The following is a 23,026-nucleotide window of genomic DNA, read 5'->3' on the forward strand; positions in this document are numbered from 1 at the left end:
TACTGGAAATTTACTGCAAGCTATTAATACAGGTGATGTTGTAATACCTTACTCAAGAATTAGTTTGTTCAGAATACGTTATTGCCATGATACAAAGAAATGAGATGATAATGTGAAATGGATGACTAAAAACCATATATATATATACTAGCTGATGTACCCGTGCTTCGCTACGGGATTCTCAGAGAGACTGACTTGGTGGTATTCATAACTGAATTCAACATAGGTCATTACAAAAACGTCAGTAGGAATGTAGCGATTGAAAGCAATGTTATCATATAAAATACTCAATCAAATGAAAAACCTCACACTTTCTCACTTTCAACGAACAGTACTACGGTGCCGATCTAAGAGTCCAAAGTTCCAGAGCTGGAATAACCAGGTCGCAGACTGCTGTGAACACTCCTCTGTCAATATTTCGTTAAATATGCACACTACTCATTCCAATCAGTACCTCAGTGTAGGGATTGTATAGCTCGAATACTATGATGAACCAGTGTGTTACGTACCAGATATATCAGAAAATGTATGAACCAGAGGAATGGCATGCTAAAGAAGAAAGTTATCTTATACCCCAGCTACTTCCCACCAATATACAGGCAGGCTGTTACAGTCGGTACGACCAAGCGAGTTGGCCGTGTGGTTAGGGGCGTGCAGCTGTGACAAAACTCTTATTTTATACGTATAGATTGCATTTCAGGCCTTCCCCTAAACTACCATTTCACTCAGTGCGAATAACATTATTGATAGCCTAGATTATAGCGACCTATTCCCCGACTTTGCGTACCAATTTTCGTGAAGATACGACCACTAATAAAATAAATATTTGACAATTAAATTTTAGGCCATCCCCTAAACTACCATTTTTCTCAGCGTGTATAGCCTATATTGTAGCGACTTATTTTACATCTTTGTCTAGCGATTTTCATTAAGACACGACCATTAATAACATAAATATTTGAGAATAAATTTCAGGCCTTCCCCTAAACTACCATTTCACTCAGCGTGATTAAAATAATTTATTAAAATAATTTATAGCCTAGATTGTAGCGGTTCATCACCCGACTTTACATTCCGATTTTCATAAAATTCTCTTCAGCCGTTTTCTCGTGATGCGTGTACATACAGACAGACAGACAGACAGACAGACAGACAGACAGACAGACAGACAGACAGACAGACAGACAGACAGACAGACAGACAGACAGACAGACAGACAGACAGACAGACAGACAGACATTACAGAAAAGTAAAAAATGCATTTTCTTGTTACTGTGGACATGACCGAAACAGAAATACAATTCTTTTCAAATTCTGCGCAATGTACAGACAAAACTCTTATTTTATATGTATAGATATATATAAACATAATAATTTAGAATGACCTACCACCAATTAATATATACATCTTCCCAATGAATTACATAGTTTGATAATTTTGTACATGTTGTGATGTTCAAAACATCACATAGGTACAATAACCGAGAGGTGCTGAGCCATCCTCCCTGCAGGCCTGACCATCACTGAGTGATCTCCATCACTTCAAATCATTGAAAAAGGGACTGGATTGAGGGTGATTGCTACCAATGATGATGTTCAGAAAGACATCATGTTTTAGCTTCAGGCTCTTGACACTGATTTCTTTTGTACTGGTACAGAAGATATGCTTTACCATTGGACCAAATCTCAGACATGTATGGGGACTACGTGGAAAAAGTACTCAGGCCAAACTTTCAGTTAATCATAAATGCTGGAGTTGAATATAATTATGCAATGAAAAGTCTTGTTACTGCATTCGTCGAATTGCACTCATGAGTAAATTTGGTTGATTGGTAACTCTTATTCCTTTGATTTCTCCTTTGACTTTCAGAGAGGGTAATATTAAGTATGGCCTGTCTCAAATCATCTAACCTTTGAGGATACTTAAAAAGTGATGGAACAATTCATAACAACCTAATATATATTTTTAGTAAGATATATGAAGTTGGTTGAATGATTACTTACTTTCTTATTTTTGGTTATCTCACCCCAGATTTCCACACTGGATGTCACGTCAAACTCAGACATACACATACGAACTTCACCTACAACATCATTGCGTGAGAAGCGGTCATAGTCGAAAACCTACAAGGAAAATAAATTACTCAACAAAAATTTGATAGGTCTGTTTTCTAAAATATATTTTATCATTATCATAGTCCCATCATTACAGGTATAAAAAGCATATTTGCAAGAAATAAGAAATCTGAACATTTATTATTTGCTAATAAATTGAATGAAGCTTTGAATGTTAATTTTCATGAGAATGAAGAAAGCAACATCATCAAAACTTAGGAGTTGAGAGAAAAATATTTGGCTTACAGACTAAGTATATGCTATTGAAAGACAACACTTATTTTGTAGCTACTGATATAAGCAATCAAGCATGTTTCATGTGGCATGGTTACATGACAGCCAAGAATGTTAGTTAATGTTAATAATCACTTATACTGCATCTTACTCTGAATGATATTTGTAATCGCAAAGCTACTAATGATATATATATATATAAAAGCAAAGTCATCTCCGTACAGGCCATGAAGGCCCTTGGAGGGGTGGAAGGTAAAGGCTTCAACTCAGCACTTGATGGGGCAGAGTGGATAGCTCAATGCCTGGCCACCTTTGCCCCCAAGAATTAACCTGGGACTCATTTTTGGTGTAGGCTGAGTGAACCTCAGGGCCATGTGCACCTCCGGAAGTGGAAATCTCCTTTCTTAAAACTTACGACTTCCTGACAGGGATTCAAACCCACATCCTCCCGGGTAAACCAAGCACGCCTTTACCGCCTCGGCCAGGCAGCCCCTTACTAATAACCCCCCCCCCCCATGGCACTACAGCCCTTCAAGGGCCTTGGCCTACCAAACGACCACTGCTCAACCCGAAGAGCTGCAGATTACGAGGTGTCGTGTGGTCAGCACGACGAATCCTCTCAGCTGTTATTCTTGGCTTTCTAGACCGGGAGCCCCTTATTAATGATATAGACAAACATTTTCATAGCAGAATCACATACAAAGTTTGATTGTAAAGTACGTGTGTCTGTGGGACAGTTTCCCTCTGTTACACAGTGAAATATAATTTGTCCTACAGATTCTCTGTTGATTACTGACACTGGTTGATTGTGAGCATTGCCAGGAGTAGATGAAATGAATGCAGACATGATCAAAACTGCAGGGGTACAGTGTCTGCAATAGGTACACAGAATGCATAATGAAGTGTGAAAGGACAACGAGGTACTTGCAGACTGGAGCAACTTGCTGCTATCATTGTATTCAATATGCACAGTCTTGTACAAGCTATATGAATGTTTCAGGATAACTAATCAGTGTTTATTATTATCATCATTTTAATGCTTCTCTGATCTCCCACATTCTATGCAGAACTGTTTCTTCATTCAAAGTAGTCAGATAGCAGTTGTTGTGGAGTATATAATGGATAGTTGTAGACCTTCTTTCCCTTAGTCTATAACAATCATTTGATTTGATTACAAATAAGCATTTGTCAGTGTGGGAATTTTACTACTATGCTCATTGATCTTTTTCTGGAAGGAAAGGTACCACCTATCTGTGTCAGAGTGACATAAAACCAATAACAAAGAAGAAAACCTACTTATCCTCCAATGTACCTTTGTTGTCTCTAAATTTCTTCTTGCTTTCGGTACCAATTGCAAAATGACAACCTCGAAGTAGTCATAAGTCCACATATTTACTAGGGTTGAACTGAATGAGAGAATGTAGCAATTGAGGCTTTCACGGCCGGTGTTACAAATCATGTCAGCATTTTCCGGGCTTGTAGGCCGTGGTCCAGGAGCAAGTGAATGTCCCAACGTTTCACCGAAGACTGCGTTCAGCATTGTTAAGGGTTCTGACTGACTTTGATAGCAGCGAAGCTCTCAGTGAGAGATCACATGAAATTGTTGGGGGCGGGCGGAACTGAGCTTGACGGAACATTTGTGCTTGTCATTTATCCTCTTCACATCATCGTCATTCCTCTTCAAACACTGAAGCCGATGTTGAAACAGTGTGGCACCAAAGTGTACGATTCTCAGCAAGTGTGTCCAGGATTGCATGTTAATTCCAGATCTTTTCATAGTATGCTTTAGCTGATCCTTGAAACATCTCAAAAGGCCTCCATGAGGTCTTGTGTTGGAACAGAGTTCACGATGCAGAAGTTGACGAAGCCTGATTTCACTCATGCGATGGACATGCCCTATCCATCTGAGATGGTGGCCAATGATGGTAGCCTCAATGCTTATAGCATGCGCTTTCTCAAGAAGTGCAAGGTTGGTGACCTGGTCTTCCCACTTGATGTTGCAGATGGAAGCGTTCTAGTTTTTGATATCCTGATGGTAGAGGGTCCACGTTTCACAATCGTAAAGCAGTGTGATATGACAACAGCATGGTAAACCATGATCTTGGTGTGCATTGTAAGGTTCTTATTCATCAAGCCATAACGGGATAAACGTCCAAATGCTGAGTGGGCAGCACGAATTCTCCTATCAACATCTTGTGAGCAATTAGAATTTTTTGAGAGAATACTTCTTAGATATATAAAAAGTGGTCGACCTGCTCCAGTGGAGTATCCACAATGGAGATACTGAAAGGTGGGAGGTTTGATCCAGGTGCAGGCTGAGAGAGTACTTTGGTTTTCTGAACATTAATGGAGAGACCAAAATGATCACAAGCACTCTTGAAACAACTGACTGACTGTTGCAGCTCTTCAGGTGTGAGAGCAGGTGCGACAGCATCAACTGCACATTGCAATTCCATAATGAAAGAAATCTTTTGGGAGAGAAGTCTAGCCAGATTGAACAGTCCCCATTGAAGCGATATCTGACCTTTTCACCTTGGTTGTCTGTAGATGTTCCATATAGCATGGTAGCTAGGTAAAGTGTGTTGGAGCTAGCACACATCCTTGTTTCAATCCATGAATGATTGAAAATGGATCAGAGATAATATTTTGATGAACAACTTGCTCAGACATGTTATCATGAAGAGCCTTGACTAGATCTACAAAAATGCTGTGGACAGCCAAAGTGTTTAAGTACTGTCCACATAGCTGGTCTCGGGACTGAGTCAAAAGCCTTTTCCAGATCACAGAACACTAGGTATAAAGGAGTCTGTTGCTCTCTACATTTTTCGTGGATTTTCTTGCATAGAAGATCATATTTGTTGTGCCTCTGGACGTTTGAAAACCACACTGCGACTCGGGTAGGATCCTCTCAGAAATAATCTGCAGACAACTGGGCAAAATTCTAGCAAGAATTTTACCTGTTATAGATAGCAATGTTACACCACGATAGTTGCCACAAACACTACAATCACCTTTTTTGAAAAGAGTAACGATAGTGGCATTTTTAAGGTCACCAGGTACTTTGCAGGCTTCCCATATTAAGAGGATAAGAGTATGAAGTCTGGTCTTTAGAGGTAGGCCTTCACTTTGAATCAGTTCCAGAGGAATGTTATCTTGGACCAGGAGCCTTGCCAGGTTTCAGTTTACTGAGAGCAGCATTGAATTCCTTGAATGTTTTCAGAAGAGCCATTCATGGTTGTTCGGGATGTAGAGACACACAGTCGAGAAACTCTTCAACAGCATTTGAACTCCGATTGAGAAGAGTGGAGAAATATTCTTTCCAAAGTTCTAGGATTTCTTGACTATAATAGTGGTAGCATTATCAACAGCTTTCAGTGTACCAGAGGAGGAGTGAGTTGGGCCATATAACTCCTTTATTCCTGCATAGAAGTTATACAGGTCTACTACTAAACAGCAAAAAGTGATGCCATAATGTATTTCAGTATGTATGATAGAGGGTTTTATTATGTGGAATAGAAAACTTCTGAGATGATGCCACAGAATAACTTCTGCAGGAGTTTTGTAAAACCAATGTACCGTACAGTAGTAAGGCAGGTGTGGGCTGTTGATTGTTGTTTCTGTAACGATGGAAACAGAGTGGGGAGTTCTGTACAATGGAATGGGATACAAAATCTCAATTGGAGATAGGACACCTGCAACAATGGGATCAGTACATAAAAATTCATGTGTAGGTCAAAACAAAATGGCGGCAGTGAGTGTGTGATATATTAAGTGAAGTAACAAAAAAAAAAAAAAAAAAAAAAAAAAATTATGTGAGTAATATCCACAATTCTTCAGGAAGATACTGCAGATCAGTAACATTTAACTCAGGAAACCATTAAAACGAAATCGAATTAGCACTCAAACAGCTACAACGAAATAAATAAGATACCGTAAACAACATCATGGTGTTCGTGTGCTCCCCGTGTGGCAAGAAAATAAAAAACAATCAACAGGCTCTAGGCTGTGATGGTAAATGCGAACGTTGGTTCCACGTAACGTGTGTAAAAATGAACAAAGAAACTCTGCAAAATTTCCGTAAGGAAGAACAATTCCAATGGTCGTATAAACGTGAAGACTGCATTGCACAACCTAACATAAATGAGGTTATGGCGAACTTTTCCCAACAACTTGAAGAGTCCCTCAAAGTACTAACGGAAGAAAACAAAAAATTACGGAAATTAGCAACCTTTCTTTCCGAAAAATATGATGACCTCAAGAACGAACTAGACACTTTGAGGAAAGATAAGAAAACTGCGGAAATTGCGACAACGGCAGCCGTGAACGAGCTAGAAGTCTTGAAGCAGTATCAACGCAAAAACAATTTACTAGTGTATGGAGTTCCAGCTGAAAAGGATGAAAAAGTATTCCAGAAAGTAACTGAAGTTGGCAAGGCACTGGGAGTCGATATAAATCCCGAAAATATTGACGCTGCACACAGACTTCCATCCACGAAACCTGGACCACAACCTATCATCGTGAAGTTTGTTAATCGATGGAAGAAAGAAGAAATCCTCAGCAGCAGACGACAAAAAAAGACACTAAAAACGAACGAAATCGGATATAGTACGGTTAATAACATCTTTATCAACGAGCACTTAACGCCTAGGAATGAGACCCTCGCCAAAAAATGCCGCGAGCTACGGAAACAGGGGAAAATATTTGGCACATGGGTCAGGGACTGTAAAGTGTATATCCGTAAGTTCCAGGACGGTCCTTCGATGCTAGTGGCAAACCCTGAAGTTCTGCATGTACTTGTTCGCTTCAGCTGATCTAGAAACAACGAGGTAACCTTTCCTTGTGTTGTACCCGCTTCAATTCCAAGCTTTCTTTTCTTAATTTCAAATTTTTGTTCTTACATAACCAAACATGGAACCTGAAAACAAATTTCTTAAAGTAGACGAATTTAAATGTGAAACCCTAAATAATTATATTAAAGATAGAGTTTTAGAAAGTAGATCATGTGATTTGAAACGCCTACACATAAATGCACAAAGCATGAAAAATAAATTTGATGATATCCAAATTATCTTAGATCAGATTAAAGAAGTAGATATTCTTGCAATCTCTGAAAATTGGTTAACCAACAAACTAACCCACGCTTTTGAAATAAAAAAACTACACTTCTCATCATGTGGTAAGGGAGCAGATAGGTGGGGGTGTTTCGCTTTATGTTTCAAACAAATGGAAAAGCAATGTCATAAATGAAATAAATAAATCTCATAGCATACTGCAAGTCATGATTACAAAAGGAAATCAAAGATATGAAATCATTACCACTTATAACCCACAGGAAAGTAACTCGCCAAGTTTTATGTTTGACCTAGAAAATATCCTAAATAGTAGTTCAGGGCATACTTCAATAATACTTGGAGATACAAATATAGACTTGCTTTCAACCTCCAGAAACAGAACTTTGTATGACAATTTAATAACAACTTACGGCTATATAACATGTAATAACAAATACCCAACTAGAGTAACGAAAACAACCTCCACATTAATTGATCACATACTTGTCACAAATAGTAGTAAAAAATGTCATGTATTCAATATAACAAATAACTTAAGTGATCACTACCTACTGGTATGTGAAATTTCTAGTGAAAAATCAGTTCCAGTAGTACCAATAGTCAAAGATAGTGGTAAGCAATTGGTAAATTACAACAAATTAAATCAGTATATCCTACAAAATAAATTTAACTGTGAGGAAATGGATATAAACACTTATTATAATAAATTTATTGAGTATATTAGCACAGGAATTGAAACCAGCTCAATTTCAATAAAAAGAAAGAACCCCAAAGACATTCCCATAAAACCTTGGGTTACCCAAGAATTACTAACACTGATTCACGTCAAAGACTCACTGTTTTCAAAAACTAAAGTAAAAAAAACCCTCTGCGGAAGTAATTGAAGAGTACAAAAGAATCAGTAATAAAATAACCAAATTGAAGAGAGAGTTACAAAAAAGGTATTATGAACACAGATTACAGAATTGCAAAAACCAAAAAGAAACATGGTATGTAGTCAATGAAGTGTTAAATAGGAAGCTTGTACATAAACATGAAATCAGCCATCTGGTGGTAAATGACGTCAGCATTACAAACACAGAGGACATATGCAATAATCTAAATGAACTATACATTAACGTAGCTGAAAATATAAGAAAAGGTCTTCCTGAAGATGAGCAGGTTCATGGCAGCACAACAGCTGAAAATCAAACTAATAGTATTTTCATGTCTCCAACTGATGAATGTGAAGTGCTAAAAATTATCACTTCTCTAAAAAATAAAAATAATTTAACAGAAGATAAAATAACCAATGTCATGTTAAAAACCTGTGTTGAAAGTTTAGTGCCATATATTGTGGAAATTATTAACCGTTCAATTCTCAGTGGAGAAATACCCCAATTACTCAAATGTGCCAGAATTGTACTTATTTTTAAATCAGGAGATAACACAGATCCATCCAATTACAGACCAATTAGTATATTATCTGCAATTGGGAAACTCATAGAAATGGTAGTAAAAATTAGATTGGTAAATTTTCTGTGTAAAACTAATTACTTTTCCAATAATCAATATGGGTTTCTCCCAAATAGAGGAACTGATAATGCTGTATTTGATACAGTAATAGATGTTCAAAAGACCTTAGATGAAAATAAATTAGCAGCAGGGCTACTCATATATCTTAAAAAAGCATTTGACCTGGTTGACCACAAAATACTTCTGAATAAGTTAAAATTAGCAGGAATTAGGGGTTTAGCACACAAATGGTTCCAAAATTATTTATCAAACCGAACACAATATGTGATGATTAACGATACTAAAAGCTCTAAGCAGCAAACAAAAACAAGAGTACCGCAGGGCTCAGTACTAGGTCCTATTCTATTCTTGATTTATATTAATGACATACAATCTTTAACACTAAAGGAAAAATGTGAAGTATTTGCCGATGATATCTTAATAACTTACAAAGGACTACGTGAAACGCAAATTATGGAAGATATAAATTGTGACTTGGACAAGTTATCGTGCTGGGCTTTATCTCAAAAATGATCATAAATGTGACTAAAACAAAATACTTAATCTTTCATAAAACAGCCCATAAGATCACAGCGGCTAACACTGTTACCCTAAAGGACCAAGTAATAGAGCGAGTCAACTCAGCTAAATATTGGTATAATATTAGATTCAACACTTTCCTGGAAAAGCCATATTGATTATGTAATCAGCAAAATTACCCCTTTGATAGGAATAATGCACAGATTAAGATACAGTAATTTTTCTCATCAACAATTGAAGGGCATATATTATGCAATGATCCACCCACATCTAACATACACAAGCTTTATTTGGGGAAGATGTAGGAAAGATTACATTAATAATTTGGAAATCCTACAAAAAAGAGCCATCAAAATCATGTATGGATTCCCCTTCCTCAAACCGTCACATGAAGTTTTTTCAGAGTCAAATATTCTGCAATTCCATAAACAAATTGCATTATCATCAGCAGTCTTTATGTATAAGCTAGACAGGAAATTAACCCATTCTACTGTTAACTTCTCCCATTTTAGTGAAATTCATGGATATGAAACTAGAGGATCATTAAGGATATATCCCTCTCACTCTAATTCAGTAAAGTATGGAGTGAAAGGCATAGAATCATCAATGTTTAGGGAATACAATGTGTTGCCTCCTGTTATAAAGAACTCTAAATCGGTTATATGCTTTAAGAAAAAACTGAAGGAATATTACTCTTTTACAGATATCTCAATATAATTTCTGTATAACTTGCTTTATTTAATGCAATAATATATATATTGTCCATATTCAATATATTACAACCATGCAATATCTGAATATACTTCTGAAAAACTATGATTCTACCATGTAAAAAAAAAAAAAGGCAGTTATCCAAAAATGTACTTGTCACTTTACAGGAAAAGCTATTGTGTATGAAATGTAATTATTGTGTCGCCTTAAAAAAGTATGTACTGTATTGTCCCTATCACGAGCCAGAGGCTCATGGGACTTTTTGTCACCAATCTATATATATAAAAGAACTTATCCTGACTGACTGACTGATTCATCATCGCCGAGCCAAAACTACTGGACATAAAGAAATGAAACTTTGGGGATACATTTATATTAAGACGTAGGTGTTCGCTAAGAGAGGATTTTTGGATATTCCGTCGCTAAGGGGGTGAAAAAGGGGGGTGAAATTGTAAAATGAGTGTATCTATATCTCAAAACTTTAAAAGTTTACAGATGTAAAAAATGGTATTTAGAATCTTCTTTACAAATAAGGAAACACGTATTTTTTGTTTTCGGAAAATCCCAATAGGAGGGGTAAAAATGAAATGAAATGGCGTATGGCTTTTAGTGCCGGGAGTGGCCGTGGACATGTTCGGCTCGCCAGGTGCAGGTCTTTTGATTTGACACCCGTAGGTGACCTGCGCGTCGTGATGATGAAATGATGATGAAGACGACACATACACCCAGCCCCAGTGCCAGTGAAATTAACCAATCATGGGTAAAATTCCCGACCCTGCCAGGAATCGAACCCGGGACCCCTGTGACCAAAGGCCAGCACGCTAACCATTTAGCTATGGAGCCGGACAATAGGAGGGGTGAAAAAGGGTTAAAAAGTGGTTGAATGCCTTTAATCAGGATACCGGTACGTATATCTCAGAAACTGAAGATATTACAGACCTGAAAATTGGTACTTTTGATCTCTCTTAAAAATAAAGAAACACGAATTTTTTTGTTTTTGGAAAATCCAATTAATGGGAGAGTAAAAAGGGGGGTGAAGTTTTAAAATGAGTGCATCTATATCTCAAAACTTTTAAAGTTTACAGATGTAAAAATTGGTATTTAGAATCTTCATTACAAATAAAAAATCACGTATTTTTTTGTTTTGGGAAAATCCCAATAGGAGGGGTCAAAAGGGGTGAAAAATGGGTTGAATGCCTTTAATGAGGATACTTATATCACAGAAACTGAAGATATTACAGACGTGAATTTTAGTATTTGGGATCTCCTTCAAAAATAAGGAAACACGTATTTTTTGTTTTTGGAAAATCCAATTAATGGGGGTTGAAAGGGGGGTGAATTTTTAAAATGAGTGTATATATATCGCAAAACTTTTAAAGTTTATAGATGTAAAATATGGTATTTAGAATCTCCTTTAAAAATAAAGAAACACGTATTTTTTGTTTTCGGAAAATCCCGATAGGAAGGGTGGAAAAGGGTGAAAAAAGGGTTGAATGCCTTTAATGAGGCTACTTATATTTCAGAACCTGAAGATATTTCAGACCTGAAAATTGGTATTGGGGATCCACTTTAAAAATAAGGAAACACGTATTTTTTTCGTTCTTGGAATATCCAAATAATGGGGGATGAAAAGGGGGGTGAATTTTTAAAATGAGTGTGTCTATATCTTAAAAATTTAAAAGTTTTCAGTATTTAGAATCTGCTCTAAAAAGAAAGGAACACTAATTTTTTTTTGTTTTCGGAAAATCCCAATAGGAGGGGTGAAACAGGGGTTGAATGCCTTTAATGAGGATACTTAAATCTCAGAAACTGAAGACATTACAGACCTGAAAATTGGTATTTGGGATCTCCTTTCAAAATAAAGAAACATTATTTTTTCTTTTGGAAAATCCAATTAATGGGGGATGACAAAGGGGGGTTAATTTTTATACAGTATATCTCAAAAACTTAACTTGTTACAGAAGTGAAAAATGGTATCTTTATCTCTGTTAAAAATAAAGAAACGTGTATTTTTAGTTTTCGGAAATACCACTTGGGTGGAGAGGGGGGGTAAAAGGGACTGAAAATGGTGTTGAATTATTTTAATTAGGCTACTGTTATCTCAAAAATGAAGTTGTTACAGACGTGAAATTTGATATTTGGCATATGCTTTAAAAGTAAAAAAAACACCTATTGTCGGAAAATCCAATGAATGCGGGGGGGGGGGGGAATTGAAAGAATGTAAAATTAATTGACTTAATTGTATGAGAATACTAACATCTAATAAAAACTAAAGTTGTTAGGGCCTACAGACGTGAAAATTGATATTTGGTTCTCCTTTAAAAACAAAGAAAGACCTGTTTAGGTGGGGGGGGGAATCATCTTTGGGGGCGGGAGTGAAAAGGAATTGAATTCCTTTCATCAGGACACATAAATAAAAAAACTGAAGAAGTTAGGGTCGTGATAATTGGTATTTAGGCGATCCTTTTCTATTAAAGAAACAAGTATTTTTTGCCGGAAAATTCACTTGGGGGGGGGGAGTGTGAAATTGAAAAAGGTGAATTATTTTTATCTGAAAACTAAAGTTAATAGACGTGAACATTGGTGTTTGGAATCTCCTTTAAACATAAAGAAACACGCCTTCATTTAGTTTTTTTTTGGGGGGGGGGGTGTGTAAATAAACTTAACGGCGGTGTGGTGTAAACGGAGGTGAGACCAATTGATTTTACTGTTCATAATGTATTTATGAGGAGCCTCCGTTGCTCAGGCGGCATCGCGCCGGCTTCTCACAGCTGGGTTCCGTGGTTGAAATCCTGGTCTCTACATGTGACATTCGTGCTGGACAAAACGGAAGCGGGACATGTTTTTCCTGTTACCATTCATTCCAGCAACACTGTCCAATATCATTTCATTTCATTTGTCATTCATTAATCATTGCCCCAGAGGAGTGCGACAGGTTTCGGCAGCCGGCACAATTCCAACTGTCGCCGCTAGATGGGGGCTTTATTCATTCCTTTCCTGACCCTGTGGAATGACTGGAAACAGGCTGTAGATTTTCGATGTACTTATTCTGATTATAAACCGATCATTATTAATGTTTCCTGGGTTCGTTTTCAAGAGCCATCTTTTCCTTCGGAGAACGTTCTTAGATTACAGTAGATTCTCCTGGCATATAAATAAAAATTTAAACACATTTGAAATACACGATAGGAATGAGATTGACCGTCCTATTGTTCACCTCTATAATAAGGTCAATAATGCACGGAAGTATGTCATTCGTATCGCCAGAAATCCCGCACACTTGCTTACGCGCGACAATGGTGCTGGTCATATTCTCAACAATGACAATGGCAGCACATGTAATTTACCGCCAAGTAGCGGTCTTGCATCTTGCTGTGGGGTCCAGAACATGATAATAATAATAATAATAATAATAATAATAATAATAATAATAATAATAATAATAATAATAATAATAATAATAATGTTCTGGACCGTCGTCAAATGTGCGGACCGCGCTGGAAACGGGTCCTGGACGGGTAATGACTAAGAATGCAGTCCGACCGCGGGTTCAGTACTGCCAAGGCACCCAAGACGACACCACCCTGTATCTGCTGAAGGATTTGATATATATCAAAAATGCTTATAGGAAAAGATGGAAAAGATTTAGGGACCGAACTGGCCGGGTGGAATACCTGGACCTAGCCCGGGAGGTACGAAATCGATTGCTGGAAAGAAAGATTGAAGGATGGGAGGAAACTTGCCGTAATCTATTAGAAAACGAGTCAGATCGCGAATTTTGGCGGATTCTCTCAGAGAACGAGTCAGATCGCGAATTTCGGCGGATTATATATAAAACAATAAGCATTCAATTATACATTTCAGTATAATACCGTAGCGAAGCACGGGTATCTTGCTAGTAAACAAATGAAGTTCAAGTATATGTAGGGAGTCCAGTAACATGGAACAGTATAGAAAATCCTTGTGCATAGGTTAGGAGTTCTATGTCAATGAGAACAGAATACAAAATCTTTGTGTATGGATTGAGAAGGAATGAGTATGGAGTAAAATAATAATGTTATTGGCCTTACATCTAACTACTTTTGCGGTTTTCTGTGTTCTTTTACATGCCAGTAAATCTACCAACATGAGACTGATATATTTGAGCACCTGCAAATCCCACCAGGCAGAGTCGGGATCAAGTCCGGCAACTTGAACTCAGAAGAACGGCACTCTACAGTCTGTGTAACTTAGACCTTGCACAATGGGATACACAAACTTCTGCTGAAGTGAGAAATTTTCTAATAGGAATAGGAATGCAAGACAGGAATCAGACTCTGTGCCTACCAACAGAGATCAGCAATGCTAATCATCTGATTTGGTAGTGATGATTTACCTTGTTCATCTCAGTAACATTAGTGTATTGTATAAGATGTGTTAATTCAGATTCTGAGGCATGTTTTCTGATCCTATTCTATGGTTGCCCTCACCAGGACACTCATAAAAACAAAGCATTAAAATGGTGAATTGTTATTCTATTCCTTCAAAAGGAAGCAACAAGAAGAAAGTACCATATTGAAATTGAAATTACCTGCAACACCAGAGCTTTATCCTGCAGATCATCATGGGACACAGGGAATTTGAAATGCTCATCAAAGAACGGGTTTGGATTGTTACGATGAATAGATGTTTGTCGTTTGCGGGTATCTATGGCAGGTACCAGACTGAGTCGAACATATGGGTCACTGAAACCACCTTGATCACTTCCCGCCAGATCGTGAGCTGCAAAAGAAAGATTCACATAGAATAGAAATTGCACTTATGTTTAAAAAACTGTTATTGTCTTTATATCCCACTAACTACTTTTACGGTTTTCGGAGGTGCCGAGGTGCCGGAATTTAGTCCTGCAGGAGTTCTTTTACGTGTCAGTAAATCTACCGACATGAGGCTGAGATATTTGAGCACCTTCAAATACCACTGGACTGGGCCAGGATCGAACCTCCCAAGTTGAGGTAAGAAGGTCAGTGCTTCAATCATCTCAACTTCTCGGCCCAGCATATTAAAAAAAAGCGTAAAAGAGGCTAATTCATTTTCTGAGACATGAGGAGCATATGCTGGGCCATGTAATGTGATAACAAGTCAGTATGACACGTGATTACCCCACAGCAGTGACACGTGCAATATAATAGGCTTCGATCCTGGGTTGAGGTGCGTTTTTTATTTGCTAATTTCCATCGGACATTACATACTGTAATACAGTAAGACACCGTTTCTTAGGTCACATGTATCCTACATTTACAGAATTTAGTAATGCTGAACACATTGTAATGCATCTAGTAGATGAAGTAGTGCGAATAAATTCACGCCCACCGCGTGGAAAGGGCGTCTTTCAAAGCTGACCTATGAAAACGAATGTTCGTCCATTTCTAGGGTCGTAGTATGTAAGTGCAAATGCTTTCTAGAGGACCCGCTGCAATCGCTATTGACTATTAAGATGCCAGATACCATACCACCTGGACTACATTTACGAAATAAAAACGTACGCCTCAACCCAGAATTGACCCTCGACCTCCTGCATGCTAACTGAAAACTCTATCCAATGCACCAACTGTATAGCACGACTAATATGTGCTGACAGAGGTAGTTACCCTACATGTGGTTACAGTGTTGCCAGATTGCCACTCTTTAACGACCTTTTTCTCCCGGATATACTCGCAGGATTGTGAGAGACATTTTTTTTATTGCTGGCATGTGAGGAGTCGCGCTGTGACTCCCGAGTGCGCGAATTTCGCTTCACCCTATATAATTAAATACAGTAGGCCTACGCATATTATTTTAGCTGGCACTATGTTTATTGGCCTTCCAATTAATTAATCAATCAATCCATTAAACTTCTTGGGCCCCATGACATGTGCCCCTCTTATCCCTGGATGGCCCTGCCTGAGTGCATCCAAAGAATGCTCAATACGGTGGGGATGGAGAACATATCAACTATTCTAAATGATATATTTTTTTCTATATGGCACCCATCGGTGCAGCATAATGTCAAAGCAAAGGAAGGAGTGACATTTTCACTGGCTTCTCACACTGCTGAAATCTTCTGCTACTGCATGTAAGATTTTTGAAATTGAAAATCATGTCCTTGTGTTTCAGATTTCATGAAAAATTAGAGGTACAGCCATGAAAAATTACAAGTTTGGCTGCTCTAATGTGGATAGAATATCAATCAAAAATAGGATCAGACTAAGCGTTGCATTCCTGAAGACCTAAAATATTGTGTAGGCCAATTATGAAACCACAATATAACTAAGGAATAGGTCCTAAACCTGCAATGCTTGGGTGCACTGCAGTAGCACACATGCAGCACGGAGGATGATTCTCTGCTTTTGCAAGCACCTTACTCAGTTTTTCACACAACGTCACCAGCTGTTGCTGGAGCTCTCTTTCTTTATTGGTCTATGGGCATCCTGGCTAGTGATAAAACCCATTGGTCTAACATGTCAGGGGTGCACTCAGAAGGAGTGGGAGCACTGTTTCATGTCAGACATTGACCTAACTGAAAAGACATTACTTAGAAGTTTATATTGCTTGGTAGTAGGTAATGACATCTACCTGTGTTGAATTCTGGTGGCGATGCCATATTTGATCTATTTCAGCCAATGGCAGTGGCTGCTGATGCCAGAGGCAGATATTGAAAATGTCTCATGATTTCTGATGTTTTCCTATAAAAGTAAATATATTTCTAGGGGCAGGTTTCTGTTATTATGAAATTTATGCTGAAGATCTATTCCCTAGTTTCATTCACAACCATAGTCACATACTGCACATGGTGGAGTTTACATGAGCCCATGGTGCAGTCCAAGACTAAGGTTTTCAGAGATCTTATAATATTTATACAAGGTGAGTCTGCTGCGCCTGACTTTTTCTGTTGTTCGGAATCTCAACAAATGTCACTGGTGTGATGTTCAATTCTCCTTTGCCCCATATACAAAGCTATAGTCATCTTCAAAAGCACTTACTGCACCATCACAGCAAGACTTTTGCAAAAACATGTATGCGACAGGTATTTACGCATGCATCAAACTGTCATACAGTTATGTAAAAAGTACGTGCCAATTATAAGCTTCCGTTAGGATATGGAATTAATGCTAAAAGCAATGGCATACTGATAGAAAATGTGTGAGAGTTTGTGAAGTGGTAATTAGTTTTACATATAAGCTTGAGGCAACAGTCACGGTGGTGTAATAGACTAAGTATGGAGATGGTACCACGTCCGTGTTTGGGTGGTGGGTTTGAAACTCACTGTAACAAAATAATTTTGTTCATATCATGAGCTTCAAGGATTAAGCACAAGGCCAATGGTGCGGCATTCAACAAATAGAATGCAATGTTTGCAAAGAAATAAAAACATGCAACACTGGGCCCTCCCAATGTATCACAGGGCGGACGGTGTGGATCACAATGTTCCTGACCTCTGGTTGGCTCATGCTATGGATTATGGCTTAATATTACTCCTGAATGGAAGCGGACCCAAAGCTACACAACATGCATTGTTTGCCAACATCAGGTAGTGGATTAGGTGTACTTACGTAGGTGGTGTGAAGAGTTCTCGGAATGTACTAGAATTAAGTATCTTACCTCGGTGGAACTGCTTTTATTTTTCAGCATAGTCTCCCTGTAGACTAATGCATTTGGTCCAGCGATGTTCCAATGCCTTGATCCCATCTCGAAAATGAGATTTCTCCAGGCCTGCAAAATACCTCTCCAATTTGGCTGTCAGTTCTTCCCTTGTAGAAAATCTCCGTCCACCGAGGAAAATTTTCAGCTTGGGGAATAGATGAAAGTCTGATGGTGCCAAATCAGGTGAATAAGGTGGATGTGGCAACAATTCGTGCCCCAGTTCATGAAGTTTTGCCATGGCAATAACACTTGTGTGCGGCGGAGCGTTGTCCTGATGAAAGATGACCTTTTTCCTTGCCAAACCAGGCCTTGTTTCGCGTATCTTTTCCTGTAGTTGGTCTATGTGTGGATACTATCGCAAGTGGCAAATGATCCCACGTTTGCATCTCAGACTTTATTTTTGGACAAGTAATGATTTCATAATAATGGCTCTGTGTATTATCATAATATGCACTACTGGAGTTTTGAAAATCTCCACTGGGTAAGGCAGGCAGCATTTTAGGCATGATGGGGAGTAAATGCCTGGTGTGGTGTACTGGGTGATCACCTAATTGGACCATATTTCTTTGAGGATCATTTGACAGGAACCCAGTACCTACAGTTTCTTCAAGACCAACTTCCATTGCTGCTAGAGGACGTGCCCCTGGGTGAGCGAGTAACCACGTGGTATCAACACGATGTAGCTCACCCTCACATGTCAGCAGATGTTAACAACTACCTGAATGCTACACACCATGGTCGATGGATAGGAAAGGGGACATGTCACCTGGTCTGCTAGATCGCCCGATTTGACACCACTAGATTTCTTCCTATGAGGCTATTTGAAGTGTATGCTCAGCAGCTAGAAAATCCCAAAAGCCTTCGAAACCTTATTACAGAAGTGTGTGAATCCATATCATCCACAAATGAGTCCAAATGTCAGTTCAACGGCATGTTGAAATGTGCATTACTGCAGAAAGCCATCTGTTCGAACACTTACTGCACTAACAGGCTGCTGTTCAGTCAAGCGGATTCAAACCCCCAACCATTCTGTCCTCGTCCAGCCCTGCTTATAAAACATCTACATAAGCAGCCCTGATGGCCTAGAACACCGACCGACCGATCAGGGTATTCGTATACAATGGCTTTGTGTACGATTCTCAAAGTACAAATAAAATTATCGGGCTCAAATGGGATTCGAACCCATCTACCAACTGCAGTTGTATTAGCAGCACCCCACTTTACTTATGACACAACTGCGACTCCAGCCAGCAGTTTACCGGAAAGTGTACTAGATGGACAACTACTTCCACTTCACAAATGCACACGTTTTCTATCAGTGTGCCATCGCTTTCAGTGTTCATTCCACACCCTTCTGAAAGCTTAAAATTGGTACATACTTTTTACATAACCATACGACAGTTTGATTCGTTGTGTAAATACCTGTTGCATACATGTTTTCGCAAAGGTGATGGTGCGGTAAGTGATTAAAGGCGACTGTTGCTTAGTGTATGGCAAAGAAGAATCAAGCCCGGTGCAGCAGATTCATCTAGTATATAAGTCTCTAGTAAGAGCTGAGTGAGAGCATGGTTCCAGTGTATGGGACCCACACCAGGATTACTTGATACATACGAGAACTGGAAAAGCTCCAAAGGAAAGCAGCATGATTTGTTCTACGTGATTTCAAACAAAAGAGTAAGGTTGTAAACATTTTGTAAACTTTGGACTGGGAGGACTTGGGAGTAAAGAAATGAGCTTCTCAACTAAGTGGTTTGTTATTGTAGATAAATGAGGTAGTCCACCTAATCAATACAATATAAAATTATACCTTCAATTTATTTTAATTATGGTCCTAGTTTTGGCCTCTTGATATTAGGCCATCATCAGCCATAAGATCTTAAAACACTTAAAAAACTAATTGGCCATACATATAACAAAAATGGATAGGATAATACTTGAAAATAGTTATGATCTAATATTCTTTATCCACTAAAATATGTCACTGTCTTGAGGATGTAACACAACACTTGAAATTTCTTACGATCTGTTGATATACTTCAATAAATATAAATCACTGCCTTGAAGATCTATAAATAATTTGTTGAACACTTGTGTAAAATTAAAAGTAATTGGTGAAAAATTAATTACTAATTTTATATTGTATTGATTTGGTGAGTTACCTCATTTGTCTTCAATAATTATATTGTCATCAATACGGAACATGAACATTATAAACTTTGATAAGTGGTATGTTTTGAGCTGTCAGGGGAGAGAGTGTGTGGAATGACATTAGTAGACAAACGACCTTCACTAGAGCTTTAACAGGTAGGAAAGGTAAAGTTAGAACTCAAGAGGACTAATTGGAACTATTATGCATTTGTAGTAAGATGAATATTATGGATTGGAATGATTTGTCAAGGGGAACTTTGATACATTTCCAAGTTTTTTGAAATGATTTAAGGAAAGACTAGATAAGCAATGATTAGGGAATCTGCCTCCTGGTTAACAGTCCTAAATGCAGATCAGGGATAGTTGATTGATTGATTGATTGATTGATTGGTCAATCCTGAAAACCGACATGCAAAATGGCTGTGGATCTTACATCCACTCAGTCCAACCTGGAGAGAAAAATGGTTAAACTCATCATCTTGTGGCCTCATTCAAATCTGTGACCCTACCACAAAACTAGCTGGTTTCAACCTGTTTCTGACATTCTGGTCAAGACTGAATAGAATTCAGTGTAGCACTGCTTGAAATGGCACAGCCCTACATCAGTGGGGTTGGATAGATTCTCCTTGATGAGACTGTGGTTATGAAATATAGACTATCGAGCATATCGTGCACGAGGGCCTTCCATACTCGTATCCCAGTTCCTTGGATGAAGTCCACTCAGCTACTCCTGAAGCAATTGCATGGATTACAAACCATTCAATCCAAATATTTAAAATATGATCCTAATGCTGTAAATTGTGTCTTCTGAAAATGTATTTTTTATTGTCTTGTATGCATCATTCTCTAAATAAATAATAAATTAATTGATTGATTGCCTGATTGATTGATTGATTGATTGATTGATTGATTGATTGATTGATTGATTGATTGATTGATTGATTGATTGATTGAAAGAAGATAGAGGCTGACCTTCTATAAGGTGCACTTGAAGATCGGAGCGGTCGAAGTCGTACTTGAGTCGTAAGTGCAGTCGTCCTAGACTTGGACCTCCTCGCTGGTTCCCAAGAAATAGTGGACCATCACGACGTTGGTAGAGGTCTGGCTGGAGCGCTCCCAAGGGTGAAGCAGGGGGTCCAGGTGGGTCTGAAGCTGCACCGAGAACTCGAGAGCTAGATCCTGGTGGTGGAATCAGCAGCGGTGACAGACAGCGGGTAAGAGCTGCTCCTCGGGGAGAAGGCGGAGGGCCTGGAGAGTTACACGCTGACGAGGCCGAACCACCCCGATCTGTCAACGAGGCTAGAGATGACTGTGATGGTGATGGTGTCCGCAGTTCACCTGTGGAACCACATGGGGATGAGCAGCGCATGTCCAGAGAAGCTGCTCTGTGACAAGATGCTGGAGATGGTGAACGACTGGAGACGCAGCTGGAGTCGCCCGATGAGCGATGTAGAGCTGACGTGCTGGTAGTACGGCCATCTGGAGCAAAAGTGCGGATCTGAGGAGAGGAACCGCGGTGTCCCTGGAAAAATAAGAAACAAATAAATACCACAGAATTGATAATTAACAGAGTAGCAAATGTAGCATCAAACATGTACATTGGCACAGGAGCTTTGCTGAATTGCGCCCATCCCTTCACACTTTCACCCGTTTTTTTAATATGCATTGGCAGACCTCTGTGGCTACCACATGTCTGCTTATTCACTCTCACACTGTTTAATGGCAACATAATAACCTTTTTAAAAATTTAAATGCTTACAAATGCACAAGAGATATTTCTCCAAGAACAAGAACAACAGCGTCAGTAGCACAACAAGGATGGCGATGACGATAATGACTATGGCTACGATGATGATGGTGATCATGATCATGATGATGATGATGATGATGATGATGATTTGAAATCGTTTCTATCAATGTACGGGTATCTAAATAGGAAAAAATGAAAATCCACAGCCTGTTTCCAGTCATTCGACCAGGTCAGGAATGGAATGAATGAAGCCCCCATCTAGCGGTGAGGATAGGAACTGTGTCGGCTGCCGAAGCCTGTCGCACTCCTCTGGGGCAATGATTTATGAATGGCAGATGAAATGAAATGGTAATGGAGAGTGTTGCTGGAATGAAAGATGACAGGAAAGAACGGAGTACCCGGAGAAAAACCTGTCCCGACTCCGCTTTGTCAAGCATAAATCTCACATGGAGTGACCGAGATTTGAACCACGGAACCCAGCGGTGAGAGGCCGGCGCGCTGCCGTCTGAGCCACGGAGGCTGTATATATACATAGAAAAGAAACAAGTTTAATTCATCAATTGTAAACCATGTATTTATTGTTCATGTTTTATGATTTTGTCACACCTATAAAACCTGCCACCCTGGGTAGTAGTACGGTTCGACCCCATCTTGAACTTCATCTGCATTGGCATATGCGTCACCTTGGTTTTCATTCGTTGTTTGCTCTCTGAAAGGGGTTCTGTCGGCACCTGTGAAGAACAGCTCGTCGGCGATATCCTAGTTGGCCAATCAAATTCTGGGACTATAGCTGAAAAAGGCTACGGTCGCTTTCTTCCCTCTCCTGTTTTACCGTCGCGATAAGACCTGTGAGTCAGTGCGACTTAAAACCGATAGAAAAAATAAATTAAAAATTTCCTAGTTGTAAAGTTAAGAATCATTCTTCAGCACGCGGATGAGGAGGGAAGAAAAAAATACTCAGCGAACATATTAAGACTAGACGGAGGGTCTGGAACATGTTGTCAAGGAAGAGATGTGGGTTTGAATTCTACTCTCAAACATTGTTGGTCTCCTACTTCAACTTTTATCAACCTGGCGGTGGTATCGTGGGGTGTGACATACACAGGTGGACTCAGTTTCATTTGTTTCTCACAGAGGGTGGGAGCTGCTAGATTCAAAACTTGTATAGCTGCAGGCAGCGACCTTGAGAGCATATGAATCGTACTTCCGGGAATTAGTTTCAAGTGAGCTTTCTTTGTGACAAGTCTGAACGTGTGCCGGGTATCTCACACCCCACGATACTACTCGCGTCCGTAAAACAGGA

At 38.9% G+C, this 23,026-nt stretch overlaps 1 protein-coding gene across 1 annotated transcript in view; it reads right to left on the bottom strand.

Annotated features, from left to right (window-relative positions):
- The window catches only part of Sytbeta (Synaptotagmin beta), a 924,592-nt gene that overhangs the window by 32,360 nt on the left and 869,206 nt on the right, over nucleotides 1-23,026 (bottom strand). Inside the window, exons 8-10 of the mRNA XM_068226251.1 lie at nucleotides 20,946-21,495; nucleotides 14,737-14,927; nucleotides 2,005-2,124 (exon numbers count right to left, since the gene is read on the bottom strand). Coding sequence (XP_068082352.1) covers nucleotides 2,005-2,124; nucleotides 14,737-14,927; nucleotides 20,946-21,495 — 861 coding nt within the window. The remainder of the gene's footprint in view (nucleotides 1-2,004; nucleotides 2,125-14,736; nucleotides 14,928-20,945; nucleotides 21,496-23,026) is intronic.

Source organism: Anabrus simplex, chromosome 2 (genome assembly GCF_040414725.1).
Source record: "Anabrus simplex isolate iqAnaSimp1 chromosome 2, ASM4041472v1, whole genome shotgun sequence".
NCBI lineage: Eukaryota > Metazoa > Arthropoda > Insecta > Orthoptera > Tettigoniidae > Anabrus > Anabrus simplex.